This window comes from Trachemys scripta, chromosome 17, assembly GCF_013100865.1.
Source record: "Trachemys scripta elegans isolate TJP31775 chromosome 17, CAS_Tse_1.0, whole genome shotgun sequence".
Taxonomy (NCBI): domain Eukaryota; kingdom Metazoa; phylum Chordata; order Testudines; family Emydidae; genus Trachemys; species Trachemys scripta.
The window spans coordinates 12,969,306-12,982,760 of NC_048314.1; the positions used below are offsets into that span (position 1 = coordinate 12,969,306).

The 13,455-nt window shown below is 53.9% G+C and overlaps 1 protein-coding gene across 1 annotated transcript in view; it reads left to right on the top strand.

Annotated features, from left to right (window-relative positions):
• Positions 1-2,215: 2,215 nt before the first annotated feature.
• Positions 2,216-13,455, top strand: part of ENG (endoglin) — a 58,282-nt gene continuing 47,042 nt past the window's right edge. Inside the window, exon 1 of the mRNA XM_034793487.1 lies at positions 2,216-2,621. Within this exon, the coding sequence (XP_034649378.1) occupies positions 2,564-2,621 (58 nt within the window). The 5' untranslated portion in view covers positions 2,216-2,563. The remainder of the gene's footprint in view (positions 2,622-13,455) is intronic.

Genomic DNA, 13,455 nt, shown 5'->3' on the forward strand with positions numbered 1-13,455 from the left:
ATCCAGATCCCAGTTCTACAACTCACCTCTCTCCTGGAGGTGCCTGCCGAGGCCTCTGAGCTGGTGTGAGCGGCCAAATGTGGGCTCTGGATGCCTGCTTGGGAAAAGGGCCCCTTGGTCCCCCGCCCGCCTAGAGATGGATGGCCAGTGAGTTGTCAAGGGAGCCAGGAACGCCTCAGAAAAGCTGCCGACAGGAGTCTCCGGGCCCATCGGGGGAAGGGGGCGTGTTGCGTCGTGGGTTCAGGAGCAGGACGATAGACGATAGTGGCACCACCTGACAGGGCCGAGATGGCAGCACAGAAGGGCGGAGGAGTTGCTGAGAGGCTGCTGCAGGGCTGTGGGAGAGTGACGCAGAGGGGGTGATCACACACTGCGAGAGCAACATGTCACTAGCTGAGATCTAAACAGAGCCCTGACCTGCCCCAGGTGAAGACTCAACCCGGCAAAGTCCCAGCCTCCTCCTTCTCTCACCCAGGACATCCCTGGTGCTCCGCTGTTGTGAGCCCTTCAGCCCTTCCGTGGCGCTAGCCACCCTTTCATGCAGACGGGGTTCCTTTAGCCTGCTTATGCTGAGACTTACTGGAGTTGGGGGCCAGGGTCCACTGGGGAGGTGGGGTGGGGGTGAATCTCTGCTTCGGGTGGGATTCGTTGCCTTGCCAAAGCCTCCCAGCCCGGGGGACCGATCCTTGGGGCTCACCCAGAGCCTTCCAGTGAGAAGTTACAACCATTCTTCTCCTTTAGTACATTCTAACAGCTGAGGGGAAAAACAACACATTTTTGTAAGGCTCTGCTGGGATGGCCTGATAGGGGAACGAAGCCCACCAGAAACGGAGATTCCCTCCCCCAGCTACTATGGAACCTTGGCATCTGAGGTCATGAAGTCCCATTGTTATATCAACAATAGCTCTTTAGCAACGTCCTTAGTGAGCATTTAACAAGTCACTCCTGCGTTCGCAAATGGCCATGGGACTAAGACCTCACCTGGGCATCAATTATAGCCTGTAACAACATGCTTGTCCCCTGACCTGGGTGCAAGGCAGTTCCATGCGGTAGCCTAGCTAGGACCTCCGCTGTATTCCCGTGCCAGGCTAAAGCCTTGGCCATGTCCAGGGACAGACCACAGCTAAGAGCCCATCGGCACTATAACTGGGTCCCCTGCCTCAGCTGCTATTGTCGCATGGAGCAGCCCTTTGACTTCTTCAGCACTACACATGGAGTGGTGCCATCGGCCGTACGCCAGTGAGAACACCTAGTCCTGCCAGGGGGTGGGGTCTGCTGCTAACCTAGAGAAACGTTCCTTCTAATGCTGTTACTGCTTTGCCTGAGGAACGTCCTCTCCCCCTCGTAGGTCCTTGTGCTAGGCAGGCTCTGAGGATGCCCTTGGAGAGGTTGCAGTGTCTGTGTTCTCCATCGCATAGACACTGTGCCCCATAGTGTTGAGCTTGGGCATGTGAACTCCCCGTTTGGCCTCTCAGACAGCCCGTCAAACTCCCGTCGGACCCCCTGAAATGACCCTGGGAGACCCTGCAGGAAGAGGCTTTGTCCGTCTCAGTCCCCTTTCATCCAGAGCACTCTAGATCAACCACCCCGAGAGGCGGGCAGAGATTAGCAGCCCCATTTGACGGGGGAAACCGAGGCACAGAACAGTGACGTGACTTGCCCAAGGTTATCCAGCAGGTCAATGGCAGAGCTGGGAATAGACTCCCAGGCCTGGGTACTAACCATTACACCACACTCCCTCTCGGGAATCCTAAAGGAAGGATTCAGTGGCTGGGACTTGAGAACAGGGTGGTGTCCACACACATGCTGCAGCCGCACTGGGGCACGCTCACAAACCCAGCTATCTGTCTCCAGGCAGAATCTGGCCAGGAAGCCAGCAATCACCCCCCGGCGTGGCCATGCCGGTTACTGGCTTGGCTGAGGGCAGGAGACAAGGAAATGCAGACCCACAAGGAGGCCAGGAAGTGGAGCCACTTCCAGGAGCTCCAGATGTGCTGGGAGCCCCATCTCCGCTGCACTCCTCCCTGCAGAGAGAACCGAAAGTGCAAGGCGCCCTCCCTTGCTCTCCGTCTGTCTTGAACCACAGCTCCCTTCAGGCTGTCAGAGCATGACCTCCAGCAGAGGCTCCAGGCCTCTGAAAGCGGCATTTCCTCTCTTCCTTTGGCAGGCGATCGCTTGGCAGACCCTCCTCTAAAGGGAGTTCATTTCCTGCCGCCCGCGTCATCAGGGCTGGATTGAGTCAGTGCTGCCCATTCAGGCACTGGGAGTCCTACCCAGCACATCCACTCTGCGGAGCAGCCCGGGTGCAGCCGCCTCGCCAGCCCACGACGACCGGCTCCGGTTCTGCTGCCCCCGCCACTTCTCTATCGCCGAGAGCTCTGAAACTCCCCAAGGCTGGAGTGGAGACGCTTCCCCTCCCTCCGGCTTTTTCTCCTTGGTCCTGTAGCGAAACCGTGCAGCCCATCAGGGGTTCCTGGTGCGAGGCCCCTGCCTCTGGACACAGGCTAAGAAGAGCCGGGAGGCTGAGAAGAGAGGCAGAGCGGGGAGTCGGCATTCCCACCCCATGGAGGCCGGGCTGTTCCTAGCAGCGCTGCTGCTCTCTTGCACGCCGATACGCACAAGTGAGTGACTCTTCCTTGCCTGCGCGCTGGGCGGGCGGCTCTGGGTGCGGGGCGCTTGGCTGATCAGGTTGGTTTAATTCTGTATTCTCCTGCTCCGTCCCATCCTTCTCGCGGCTGGATCTTTACACTAGCCCTGAATCCAGCTGAGCCAAGCGCCCCGTTTTCATGCTGCGCTTTCACAGGCACTGGTGGGCTAGACCCCAGGCCGGGTGCCGCTCTGTCCCCAGCGAACATAGCCAGAGTCCTGCTCTTGCACCGGGAACGCGCAGCCGGTGGGAACTCCACAAGCGTCTCCATTGCCCCTCGCAGGCGCTGCGAAAAGCCCAGAGCGAAACCAGGCTTTGCGTTCACTTTTCCCCCAACCCGGGGCCCCCACATCGCTGGCTCACTCTTCCCCAGCTCTCCGGTTTGCACCATCTCAGCCAGTCACTCCCTTGGGCAGCCCGGGAAAGCTCACCCGGCACCACCTCTGCTGTCCCTAGGCCTGTGCCCCCTGTGGCCGAATGGAGAGTGACTTATCTGTGAAGTCTCCTGGCGGGCGGGCGCACACACAGGGCCCGAGACTGCAGCCTGAGATCTAGAGCCTGCTGCTGTTAGAGCCAGATCCTGCCAAGCGCTGAGTGCTTCCTGTAGTGCCCTCAGCGCCATTGGCTTTAGTGGACGCCAAGGGCAATCTGCAGCTCACAGGATCGGGCTCCCTGGGCCTCATCCAAAACCCACTGAAATCAATGAGAGCCCGTCGGGCGACGTCAATGGAAGTTGGATAGGGCCCATAGTTAGCAAGTAAGAAAGCAAATTGCAGAAAAATAGCTAAAGGAGGGCAGGATACCCTGTCCCCTGGGCCTGGGACGGGGTGGTTTGAGGCTTCCCAGTGACTCACCAGATAAATCTCAGTTCTCAGATACAATATGGGACCAGAATGCAAATGCTGTGCAAGGCCAGTTGAACAGCTGTTAGGGGTTTCCTGGGCTATGCAACGCTGCTCAGGGCCCCTCTCCCATTCCAGTGTTGGGCTGGGGATGATTGACACGAGCGCTTAGTGCTGGGAGATGCAGGGGGCCGGATCCTCAGCTGGCGTGAATCAGCGCATGCCCCACCCAGTGGGACGGCTTGGGAGGGAGGCTGATCCGGCCGGTTGTGTTTGGTGTAAAACATCTTTTGATTACTCAGTCAAATCAAACTCGGGCGGCTGCAGCCAGAATGCTGAGAGCTGGAGTTTTGCAGAGGATATAGCTTGAAGGGTTGCTGGGATTAGGAAAGAGAAAACTCGAAACAAATGTTAGAAAAGTGCAAACCCCAGTTTTATTTGGCTCGCTTTGGGTTGTAAAGGTCCCAGGCAGCGCAGGGAGGGGAGAGGGAAAAGGGGAGATGAAAATAACGTACGAGCCTTTGAAAACGGAGACTGTAAAGAAATTGGGAATTTAGCCAAATTCCATGGATTGGGATAAATCCTCTCTCTACAGTAACTGCCTCTGGAGAAGTGAGATGCTTGGGAAAGCCCCCAGCTGCGTTTATTCACTCTCATAAAATCTTGCAAGTGTTGAGGCCAAAGAGTAAAGCAACAGTAGGAGGGAAACGTACAATTCAGGATGAGGAAGGATTTGAAAGGGACAAATGTTGTGAGCGAATTCACAGAAATACACACCAAAGAAACTAAATGAGCTAAGGGGAGCGAGCCAGAGCTGTTAGCTCTCTTGAAGAATGAGACTGGAAGAGCAGATAGCAGAGCTGGAACTGTGGCTTCGCTGAAGGGTCGGACTAAGTGGATATCTAGCAAGGCACAGGGTAGCTTTGTAGTAGGGACGTGCTGTGAAAATCATCATCGATTCCACGCTGGTTTATAACACTCTGTGATCTCGTGCACACAGCCAGGCCAGCGCCGTGCTCTGCCCCAGTCCCACACATGGCAGGCTTGGCTGCAGATATCGGTTCTAAACAAAAAGAAGAACAGGAGTACTTGTGGCACCTTAGAGACTAACAAATTTATTAGAGCATAAGCTTTCGTGGACTACAGCCCACATCCGAAGAAGTGGGCTGTAGTCCACGAAAGCTTATGCTCTAATAAATTTGTTAGTCTCTAAGGTGCCACAAGTACTCCTGTTCTTCTTTTTGCGGATACAGACTAACACGGCTGTTACTCTGAAACCGGTTCTAAACCAAGATCAAGTTTCCAGGGGGATTGTGGCTGTGGAGATAACATGGTCATGACGTTCCAGGGTGCAATCCAGACCAGTGAGGGGCTGCGTCACCCCCACCCTGCTCCTAGGGGGCCTCACAGTGCTTTGCTGCTGTAACTCCCAACCTGAGCTCCTCATGTCCTGAATGTCTGTGTATAGCCAGAGCCCTGGTCCAGCAGCTGTGACCCCAGCAGCCTGTCAGCAGCACATCAGCCACACTCTGGCTTCCAGCAGCCTTGATTACTCCCTGCAGGGTGACCCCAACACAGGCCCAGTCCCAAATCATCTCCCCAAGGCGTGTGTTCTGCACTGTCAACCCCCCTCCCAGACAGTCCCTTGCCCCTCTAAGGAGATCAGTACACGACAGCTTGCTGCCTTCAGCGGAGTTCCCCACGCAGGTCACACAACACTGGATTAGGTTTGTTTAGAGAATCAAACAAGTTTACTGAAGTCCAAAGAGCTAAGTGTTAAGTGAGTGCAAGTATAAGGCATTAAAGTCAGAAATGCTTACAAGAGAAATAAAGCTCAAAACGCTTCCTAGTACTAACTGTGACAAACTAGATGTGGTTCAAGGTGAAATTCTTACCAGAGCTTTCCAGTAGCATTGTTAACCGAACTCTCAGGCCAGGATCTGCTCCCAAAGCCCAACGTCTCTTGTCTTAGAGAGAGGTGGGTAGGGAGGGAGACCCAGGGATGTTTAGCCTCTCGCTTTTGTAGTCCTGTCACCCTTTGAAAAGTGTTTTCCTGAGCGTGCCCCCTAGTTAAAGTTCTTTCCAGTTGGGAGCATGGAGACAGGGCATCTGGAGGAAAAGAGGAAAGAGGTGTTATGCTGTTTCTTTTCACCTGTGGATTCTGAAATGCAGATTTTCTATGTCCTCTTTCTCCCCCTCTCACTGTCTGAAGACTCTGTTTACAGCGTATGTGCAAACTGAGGTAAATACACATCCCTTTGTTTAAGCCAGGCCTGCTTGACCAGTTCCACCTAGTCAGGGCTATGCAGGTTTGAACATGTGTCTTCAACATCACACAGGAGGATGTCAGAACTTTACACATAAGGGTTGCTATGTACATTGTTGAGATTTCAGAGTAGCAGCCGTGTTAGTCTGTATCCGCAAAAAGAACAGGAGTACTTGTGGCACCTTAGAGACTAACAGATTTATTAGCGCATAAGCTTTCGTGGACTGCAGCCCACTTCTTCGGATGCAGATAGAGTGGAACATATATTGAGGAGATATATATACACACATACAGAGAGCATGAACAGGTGGGAGTTGTCTTACCAACTCTGAGAGGCCAATTAAGTAAGAGAAAAAAACTTTTGAAGTGATAATCAAGATAGCCCAGTACAGACAGTTTGATAAGAAGTGTGAGAATACTTACAAGGGGAGATAGATTCAATGTTTGTAATGGCTCAGCCATTCCCAGTCCTTATTCAATCCTGAGTTGAGATTATTGACCAGTGAGTTACTAGTGTTCGAATGATACCTCCCAAGGCATATTTTGTGCAAAGACTATTCCAGTCATGTGTAGGGTGTGAATACAGGCGTGCGTTGGCTAACAGTGGGTACAGATGGTTTTTAAAGGGGGGAGGGATAGCTCAGTGTTTTGAGCATTGGTCTGCTAAACCCAGGTTTGTGAGTTCAGCCCTTGAGGGGGCCACTTAGGGATCTGGGGCAAAATCAGTACTTGGTCCTGCTAGTGAAGGCAGGGGGCTGGACTCAATGACCTTTCAGGGTCCCTTCCAGCTCTATGAGATAGGTATATCTCTGTATATTAAATGCGTAAGCCTCAGGGCCCTGGCCCACAGAACCAGCAGGGCTGGCAAGCATGGAAACATTTTTAGGGGTATCTTCTGCAGTTTGCTCAGCTCAGGAGAGATCACCACTGGGCTAACTGCAAGATTCCCACTCAGCAGGGGCTAGGGATAAGGGTGGAATTTCCCTGACTCAGATTAATCCAGTCTTGCCAATCCCAAGCATTCAGAAATCACGCATCAAGACCCAACAAGCATCAGAGTGGTTTAAAAATCACAAACTATTAGAAAATGTGTAAAATGTCTCGGACAGGGGAATTTGCTTTTTGTTTCTGAGCTTTCGGGCTGCATTTGAGTCACATTTTCAAGCTTTTCTGTACAACCCATCTTGTAAAAAATTACAGCTGAGATTTTCACCTAATCACATGACTCCAGAAGCTGGAGCTTTACGAAGCCCAACCAAATCAGGACTTGTTTTGAAACTATAAGCTTTGGCAGCACTGTAACGACCAGGGCTGGGAGAGCAGTGTGGAATCTCAGGACCTGGGGAGCACACGCATCTGCAGAACAGCAATCCCGGTAGTATGGGAACAGAGCAGCTCCCAGAGAACGAGAGAAGCTGTGTCCCGAGATCATGAATCACTGAGGGAAGGTGCATCCCTAGTGCTTGTGTGATCCCTGCAGGTGGGGAAGGACTGTGCTAATCACGGCACTGAGCTCAACAGAGCGAGGAGACCTAGTTAAAGTGGCTTCTCCTGGAGAACTCTCGTGTGGCTGGATAATCTGGTTCAAAGGGGACTGGACATTGGGCCAAGTCTATCCCTGGTGGACCCTACGACTTCTCTGGGCTTACGCCTGGGGGGAATTTGGCTCCGTATGTCTTCAGTAAAACCCCAGAGGGTCCTCATCCTCTTTGGTGGCACCCTGTGGATCGTCCCTTTCACCACTACCATCGACGTTCTACATGGCAGCTGCTGTCCTCCCAGTGGTCTGCCTTTGGGTCTGTGCTGAATGACAGGTGGGGATGGGCACGCTGGCTCAGTGGCCGCAGGCCAGTGTGTGTTTCCCATTGCTCCCGGAAAGCACGAGGAGTCTGACACCAACCCCTCTGAGTGACAGAATCACCCGGCGATGAGAAGCTCTTTTGCTGTATGCAGGCAGGGGTGAGCTGGGCATTGCTAAGCGTGGCACTGCCCAGCCACAGCCCAGGAAGGAGACCAGCTGAGCGTTCCCTGCTTACAGGGTGGGTCACACTGGATGATCCAATGTCCTCTCCTGCCCTTATAATCTACGAACCGGCTAGGAGCTGCCACATGCCGTGTGACAGGTGGTGCAATCCTGTGCAATGTCTTTGGGGCCTGTATTATATGAAGTTTGTATATCACGGGGGGCTAAGGATTTTACTTAACTCCCATGGGGAGGGCTACCCCAACTTCTCCAGGAACCACACACAGTGGGAGATGACGACGGCAAATCACACAGGTTGTAACATCTCCAGAGAGCATAGACTGATTCCAGCTGGTCTGTCCAGACGCCATCCGACAAAGCAAGGCCGTTTGCATAAAAAGCTGGGTTCGCAACAGGCTCAGGCCTTCTTTCTGATCCAGCAAACAGACAGGACCTTCTGCCCAAGGGCCCCAACCCTTGCAGAAGAGTGGGAAAGTCTTTGGCTTGCTAGGGCCTTCTAAGGCTGCGGGTGACCTCAGGTCAGCTGTTAGCACATGTAGAGGAACTTTGGTTTTTTACATGTTTTTTCTGTACTGCTTTTACCTTATGAATAAAGGTGCTGGGCTGGCTTACAAAGAGCTGGGTGGTAACTTGTAACTGCGGGCAAGGCACTGTTCAGAGCCCTCGGACAGAAAGCGAAGTGCAGGCAGCCTGGCTTGCTGGGGACGTCACAGGGTAAGGCCCGGAGCTGTGCAGCCTTAAAACACTGGTCAGGAGGGCGAGAGATGCAGGTCTCTGCCCAAGAGAGGTGACGGCTGGGGAGCCAGAAACCTTAAGTGGGTGCCCTTGAGGGACCATGGCGGGGGATACTGGTGCAGTTACCCTGAACCAGTGACACTAAGTAGAGCTGCAAAATGAAAATCTGCCTCCCCCTCATGATTCCCTGTCCCTCACTTCCAAACTAGAAAATTGGTTTAAAACGTGAAAAACTCTAGTTATGGAAAAACTCAAAAGCCTCCCAAACAAATGGAGGAAAAGCTGAGCTCCCCAGCTGCCATGTAGCCGTCTCTGTAGCCCCTTGTGCTGTGCTCCTGCCACCTGGCCCGAGCTCAGCAGTGTTGGACTGTGTGAGTGCTTAGTGAGAGACCGCTCAGAGCTCCCCTGCGGGTGTGCAGTAGGTGTCACCCTTCCTTTGGCCAGCACCACCATTGTGTCCTAGGGGACAGCACTCAGGTACCTGTAGCCTGACACCTCTTGCTGATCACGTCACTTCCTGGATTGAATTCCAGCGTGGGTTTTAATGTTCTGCCTTCCGTAACAGGCCAGCTGCGTTTTCCGTCGACAAAGGCATTTTTCGCTTTGTGTCCTAAACTGTAGCCGAGTGTTGGTGCCTGCTGTGAAACAGCTGCCACGTCCCACCCCAGAAGGGGCTGTTTCAGGGACCGTTGGAGTGAGCCCTGTGTATCGTTTGCTTATGAGTTGGTAGAGTGCTCTGGGGCGAAAGGCGCTATGTGAATGGCTGATCGGGATCCAACGCCTGAGTCCCTTCAGCATGGCCACGTCAGTCAGCTGCCTCCCCTTTTAGCCAGACCTCCCTCCCCGAAACCCCACCCGCATCACACCCACCACTGTCTGCGCACTCTGCTACGAATTGGCATCCCATTGTGTTGCTGGTCATTTACTGGCATTGTTTTCCAGTTCACAGAAAGGATCTGAATCATATGATTGTGTCCCAGTGTGCTGATCTCATCCAGCTATTACTGTACCCATCAGCACCAGGAACATCAAAAAGCGAGCTGTGTAACGTTTGTGCTGCCTTTAGTGGAATTAGGGGTTTGTCCTAGGGGTCCTCAGATGCCTGGGTTTACCTGGCTCTGCCTGGCGTGGCATCTGGGCTAGATTATGCTGCCCTCATGTCATCCTGCGGGCTGTGCAGAAGAGGTCTGGAAAAGGCTCTGCTGTATTTGATAATGACAACACAGGGCTAGGAGCCTGGACAGCGTGAGCCACAGTGAATCACCAGATTCCCGTTCACGGCCACGGGACAAAGGCTTGGCAGCAGATCCTGCCTCCCAGGCTCACTTCCCTCACACGCTGGGCCAGGAGAGAGGTGTCTATGTGACAGTGATCAGCCATGTTGTAGATCTGAGCTGGCGCTGGATTTCCAGCAGCAAAACTGCGTTGTCTCCCTTAAATCCCAGGCCCGTAAAGAGGCTCCATAACCTCGGGGCACCTCGGCCATCTCCCAGTTATTGTGTAGAGGGCGGAACAGACAAGCAGAAATGATGCAGAAAGGCTCCAAAAGAAAAGGGGTTATTCCCTTTGCTTAGTCCCGGAAACAGGCTGGTTCCTGGGACATCAATTTCCCCTCACCTAGGGAGTGAGTTTCTCTAGCCAAGACGGGAGAGGGAAATGGTCCGAGACAGCTTTCACCTACTCCATTGCCCTGTGGATTTCCATCACTGCAGCATGCAGTGCCTGCGGTTAGTTAACCTAGTAAAATACCTTCCTGGGTTGATGAGTTAACGCAGCCTGAGCTGCAGATTTCCTGCTTGCTGCTGAACATCTGCTCCTTGGAGCTTTCAGATGTCACGTCCCCAGTGGAATTTCCTACTGGCAGAGATGGCAGGTAGGTCTGTGTGGTCCATTGGTCACAGCAAAGAGCCCTGGAGTCTCATTCTAATCCCACAGAGCCACTGCATGACCTCCAATGAGTTCACGTCACCTCCTCAGCCAGTCCAGGAAGACGGAGCGGTAACAAATCAGCTCTGGAAAGCAGAAGGACCCAAGCGACTCTGGCTAACTAAATCATGGGGAGTGAAAGTGCTAAGTGCTGACACAGGCAGTGTAAAAACACTTTGAATGAATGTCTTCCCTGAGTAACTAACAGCCCCATCAGTTATTGAAGCGAAGAGTTCTGAGTCCTGTTGGCTTTTCACCAGTCATTCACTCGCTGTGTTTTTCTCAGCCTGTAAATGAGAATGGATGACAATAGCTGTTAGTGTCACTGCAGAATTGACAAACCTGTATATCCGCCCAGTATCAAGGCTCACGGCCTTAGGTTTAGCCTTACAAAATCTGCCTGTTGGGCTGACCAGGCGCGGACAGTGCCCAAGACATGGAAGAGAAAGTGCCTGATTCAGAAACAAGTAAATAATAAATGCAAATGGACTCCCAGTGATCCCACTGAGCAAACTGGTAAAGTTCCCAACCCTTAAAAGGCCAGAAATAGCAACCAACTCCAGAATCTTTCCCCCGTGTCAGCCCAGACCAGGTGTGATTCGCACTAGGGCTGAGTGAATGGCGCCAGAGCTCTGTGTGTGTAAATGATTTAGTGCTGGTGAAAGCCCAGGAGGCTGATGCTCTGGGCTCATCCCCAGGAAAGGTCCTGCCATGGCAGTAGCAGAGGAGCCTTCTCCCCCATCTCCGCCCCCCATCAGGCACTGCCCCGTAATGATGAGCTGGAGAGAGGAGAATTAACGTTCCATGGCCCAGGCCTCTCTGCTGAGACAGCCAGCGAGGGGCCAGTTAGTACCAACAGCGGTGTTGGGTTTTGGCCCATAGCTCCTGGACTGAGACCCACCAGCTCATTCCATGTGTGCCAAGCCAAGATGCTTTCAATGGCCGTGATGGTTAGTCCCCACTGAAACCATCAACCTAGAGGTGAAAGGCTCCAAATCTCATTATCAATCCCTGGATCTGTTCAGTTCTCCCTGAACTGTGGGTCATAGACTGTGTCTGTATGGGAGTTCTTTCCCACCCACCCCATCTATGCATATGGTTTCCTCCATGCCACTGCACCCCAGGGTCAGTGCCATTGTTCTGCACTTGTTTGGTTAGCGTCTCCTTGATCTGCTTATAGAAAACAGAACTTACCCCCCCCCCACCCCTCGCAGGCCCATGCTCTGGGCAGACAGGGTGACGCGTCAGGGCCTTCCCAGCTCCCTGGTCTCGGCTGCGCTGGGATGGGGGGGGATGGGAGGGAAGGAGTTTGAACAGATTTTTTTTTCCTGGAGTACAAAAATAAAAGGCTCTCTTATCTGATGGCCCCGAGGCCCTGCAGGCTGGGCCCAGCTGAGCTGTGTTATCTGATCATTACATAATGCTGGAGCCAGGCTGCTTTCCCCCCCTGACGAATACCAGCGGGGCCTGGCAGGGAGGTGAGGAGCCAGCCGTGTTTATGCGGAGCGGGCATGGGGAGCTGCCGAGCCTGAGTGTAACGCTGCCAGCCCAGAGAGGCCCTTACGCCTTGCTTACGGGACGATGAATCCTGTTCTGGCAGCGTCTACAAGAGATGAGGTTTTCCCTTCTCAGCATCTGCACCCCATGAGAGGGTGGGACAGTGGAGAGAAAGGTGGACTCTGGGCCCCTATGATCTGGGGGCAGGGGAGGAGTCCAGCGTCAGGAGCACTGTGCTGAAGGCCCTTTGATAAAGGGGCTGGAGCATGGCGGGGGACAGGGAAATGTTGTCCAGGGCAGAGACTGTTGGAGCCCAAGGGAGGGTTAAGTGACCTGGGGCTGACGGATTGTAGGGGGAAGGTGTTTCACTGGACGGCTGATGAGTTGCTGGGCGCAGGAGCGCGGCGTGATGTAGCAATGGGGACAGGGTGCTGAGGGACATGGGGAATTTGATGGAATGGTTTGTGTGCTGGGCAATGTTTTGATGAGTGGGGGCTAAGAGCTGATGGGGCAGAGGGAAGCCTTGGCCTGTCTTTTCCTGCCTCGCCAGGTGGAAGGTCTCCCCTGCTGGCTGTGCCAGCCTAGGACGCTGAGTGGCTGGCTCCTCCCAGCCAGCGTGGTCCAACTGTCACTCTGTAGGTGGAAGGCTTCACACCCAGGCCAGACGGTTGGGTAATCTCCCTCAGCCATAAGTGATCGGTGCCGTTCTCCTTGGAAACAGTCCCCAAGCAGCTCCTGGTCGCCGCGGAGATCTAATCTTTCCCCTTTGTGTGCTAGTCCCTCAGTGCGAGGCGGAATCGGGGCCATAACGCTAGACACAGATCGGGCCTGTCTAGTGTTCTGAGCAGCCGCAGGAGTCTGGTGTCTAGTCCTGGCTGAATTACCCTAGACTGGCTGCTTGGGGTAGGGCTGGAGGGGAAGAGTGACGCTGCCTGTGGAGCCCAGATAAGCCTCTGTTTATCTTCCTCCTGATGCTGCTGACTGCATGGCTGGTCTAGTTGGTGTGTCGAGGAAGTGCAGGACAATAGGTGGGTAGTGGACGCAGCGTCCTGGACAAGGCCTGGTCTGTGACCCTAGTAGAAGGGCGGGTTTGGAATTTGCCTTCTCCTTGTTTGACTTCTCTTCTCCCCACCCCCCATCTTTTCAGCTGTCACTCTGTGTGAGTCACAGCTGCAGTCGCATCTTCTGCAGACTGGGTGCAGGAAACTGGGCTTTGAAGCTGACCGAGCCCATTAGCAGAGCTTGAAAAATCTTTACCAGAGGCAGATTTCCTCGACGCGTGCGTGTGGTGTGGTGTTGTGCTGCGGGGTGGCAGGGGTGAAGCCACCAATTTCGGCAGCAGGTGCTTGGGGCGGCCACTCCAGAGAGGGGCGGCACGTCCAGCTATTCGGCAGCAATTCGGCGGACGGTCCCTCACTCCCGCTCGGAGCGAAGGACCTCCCGCCGAATTGCCGCCGCAGATCGCGATCGCGGCTTTTTTGTTTGTTGTGGGGTTTTTTTGCGCCGCTTGGGGTGGCAAAAACCCTGGAGCCAGCTCCTCTGCCAGCTCTGCCCAGCA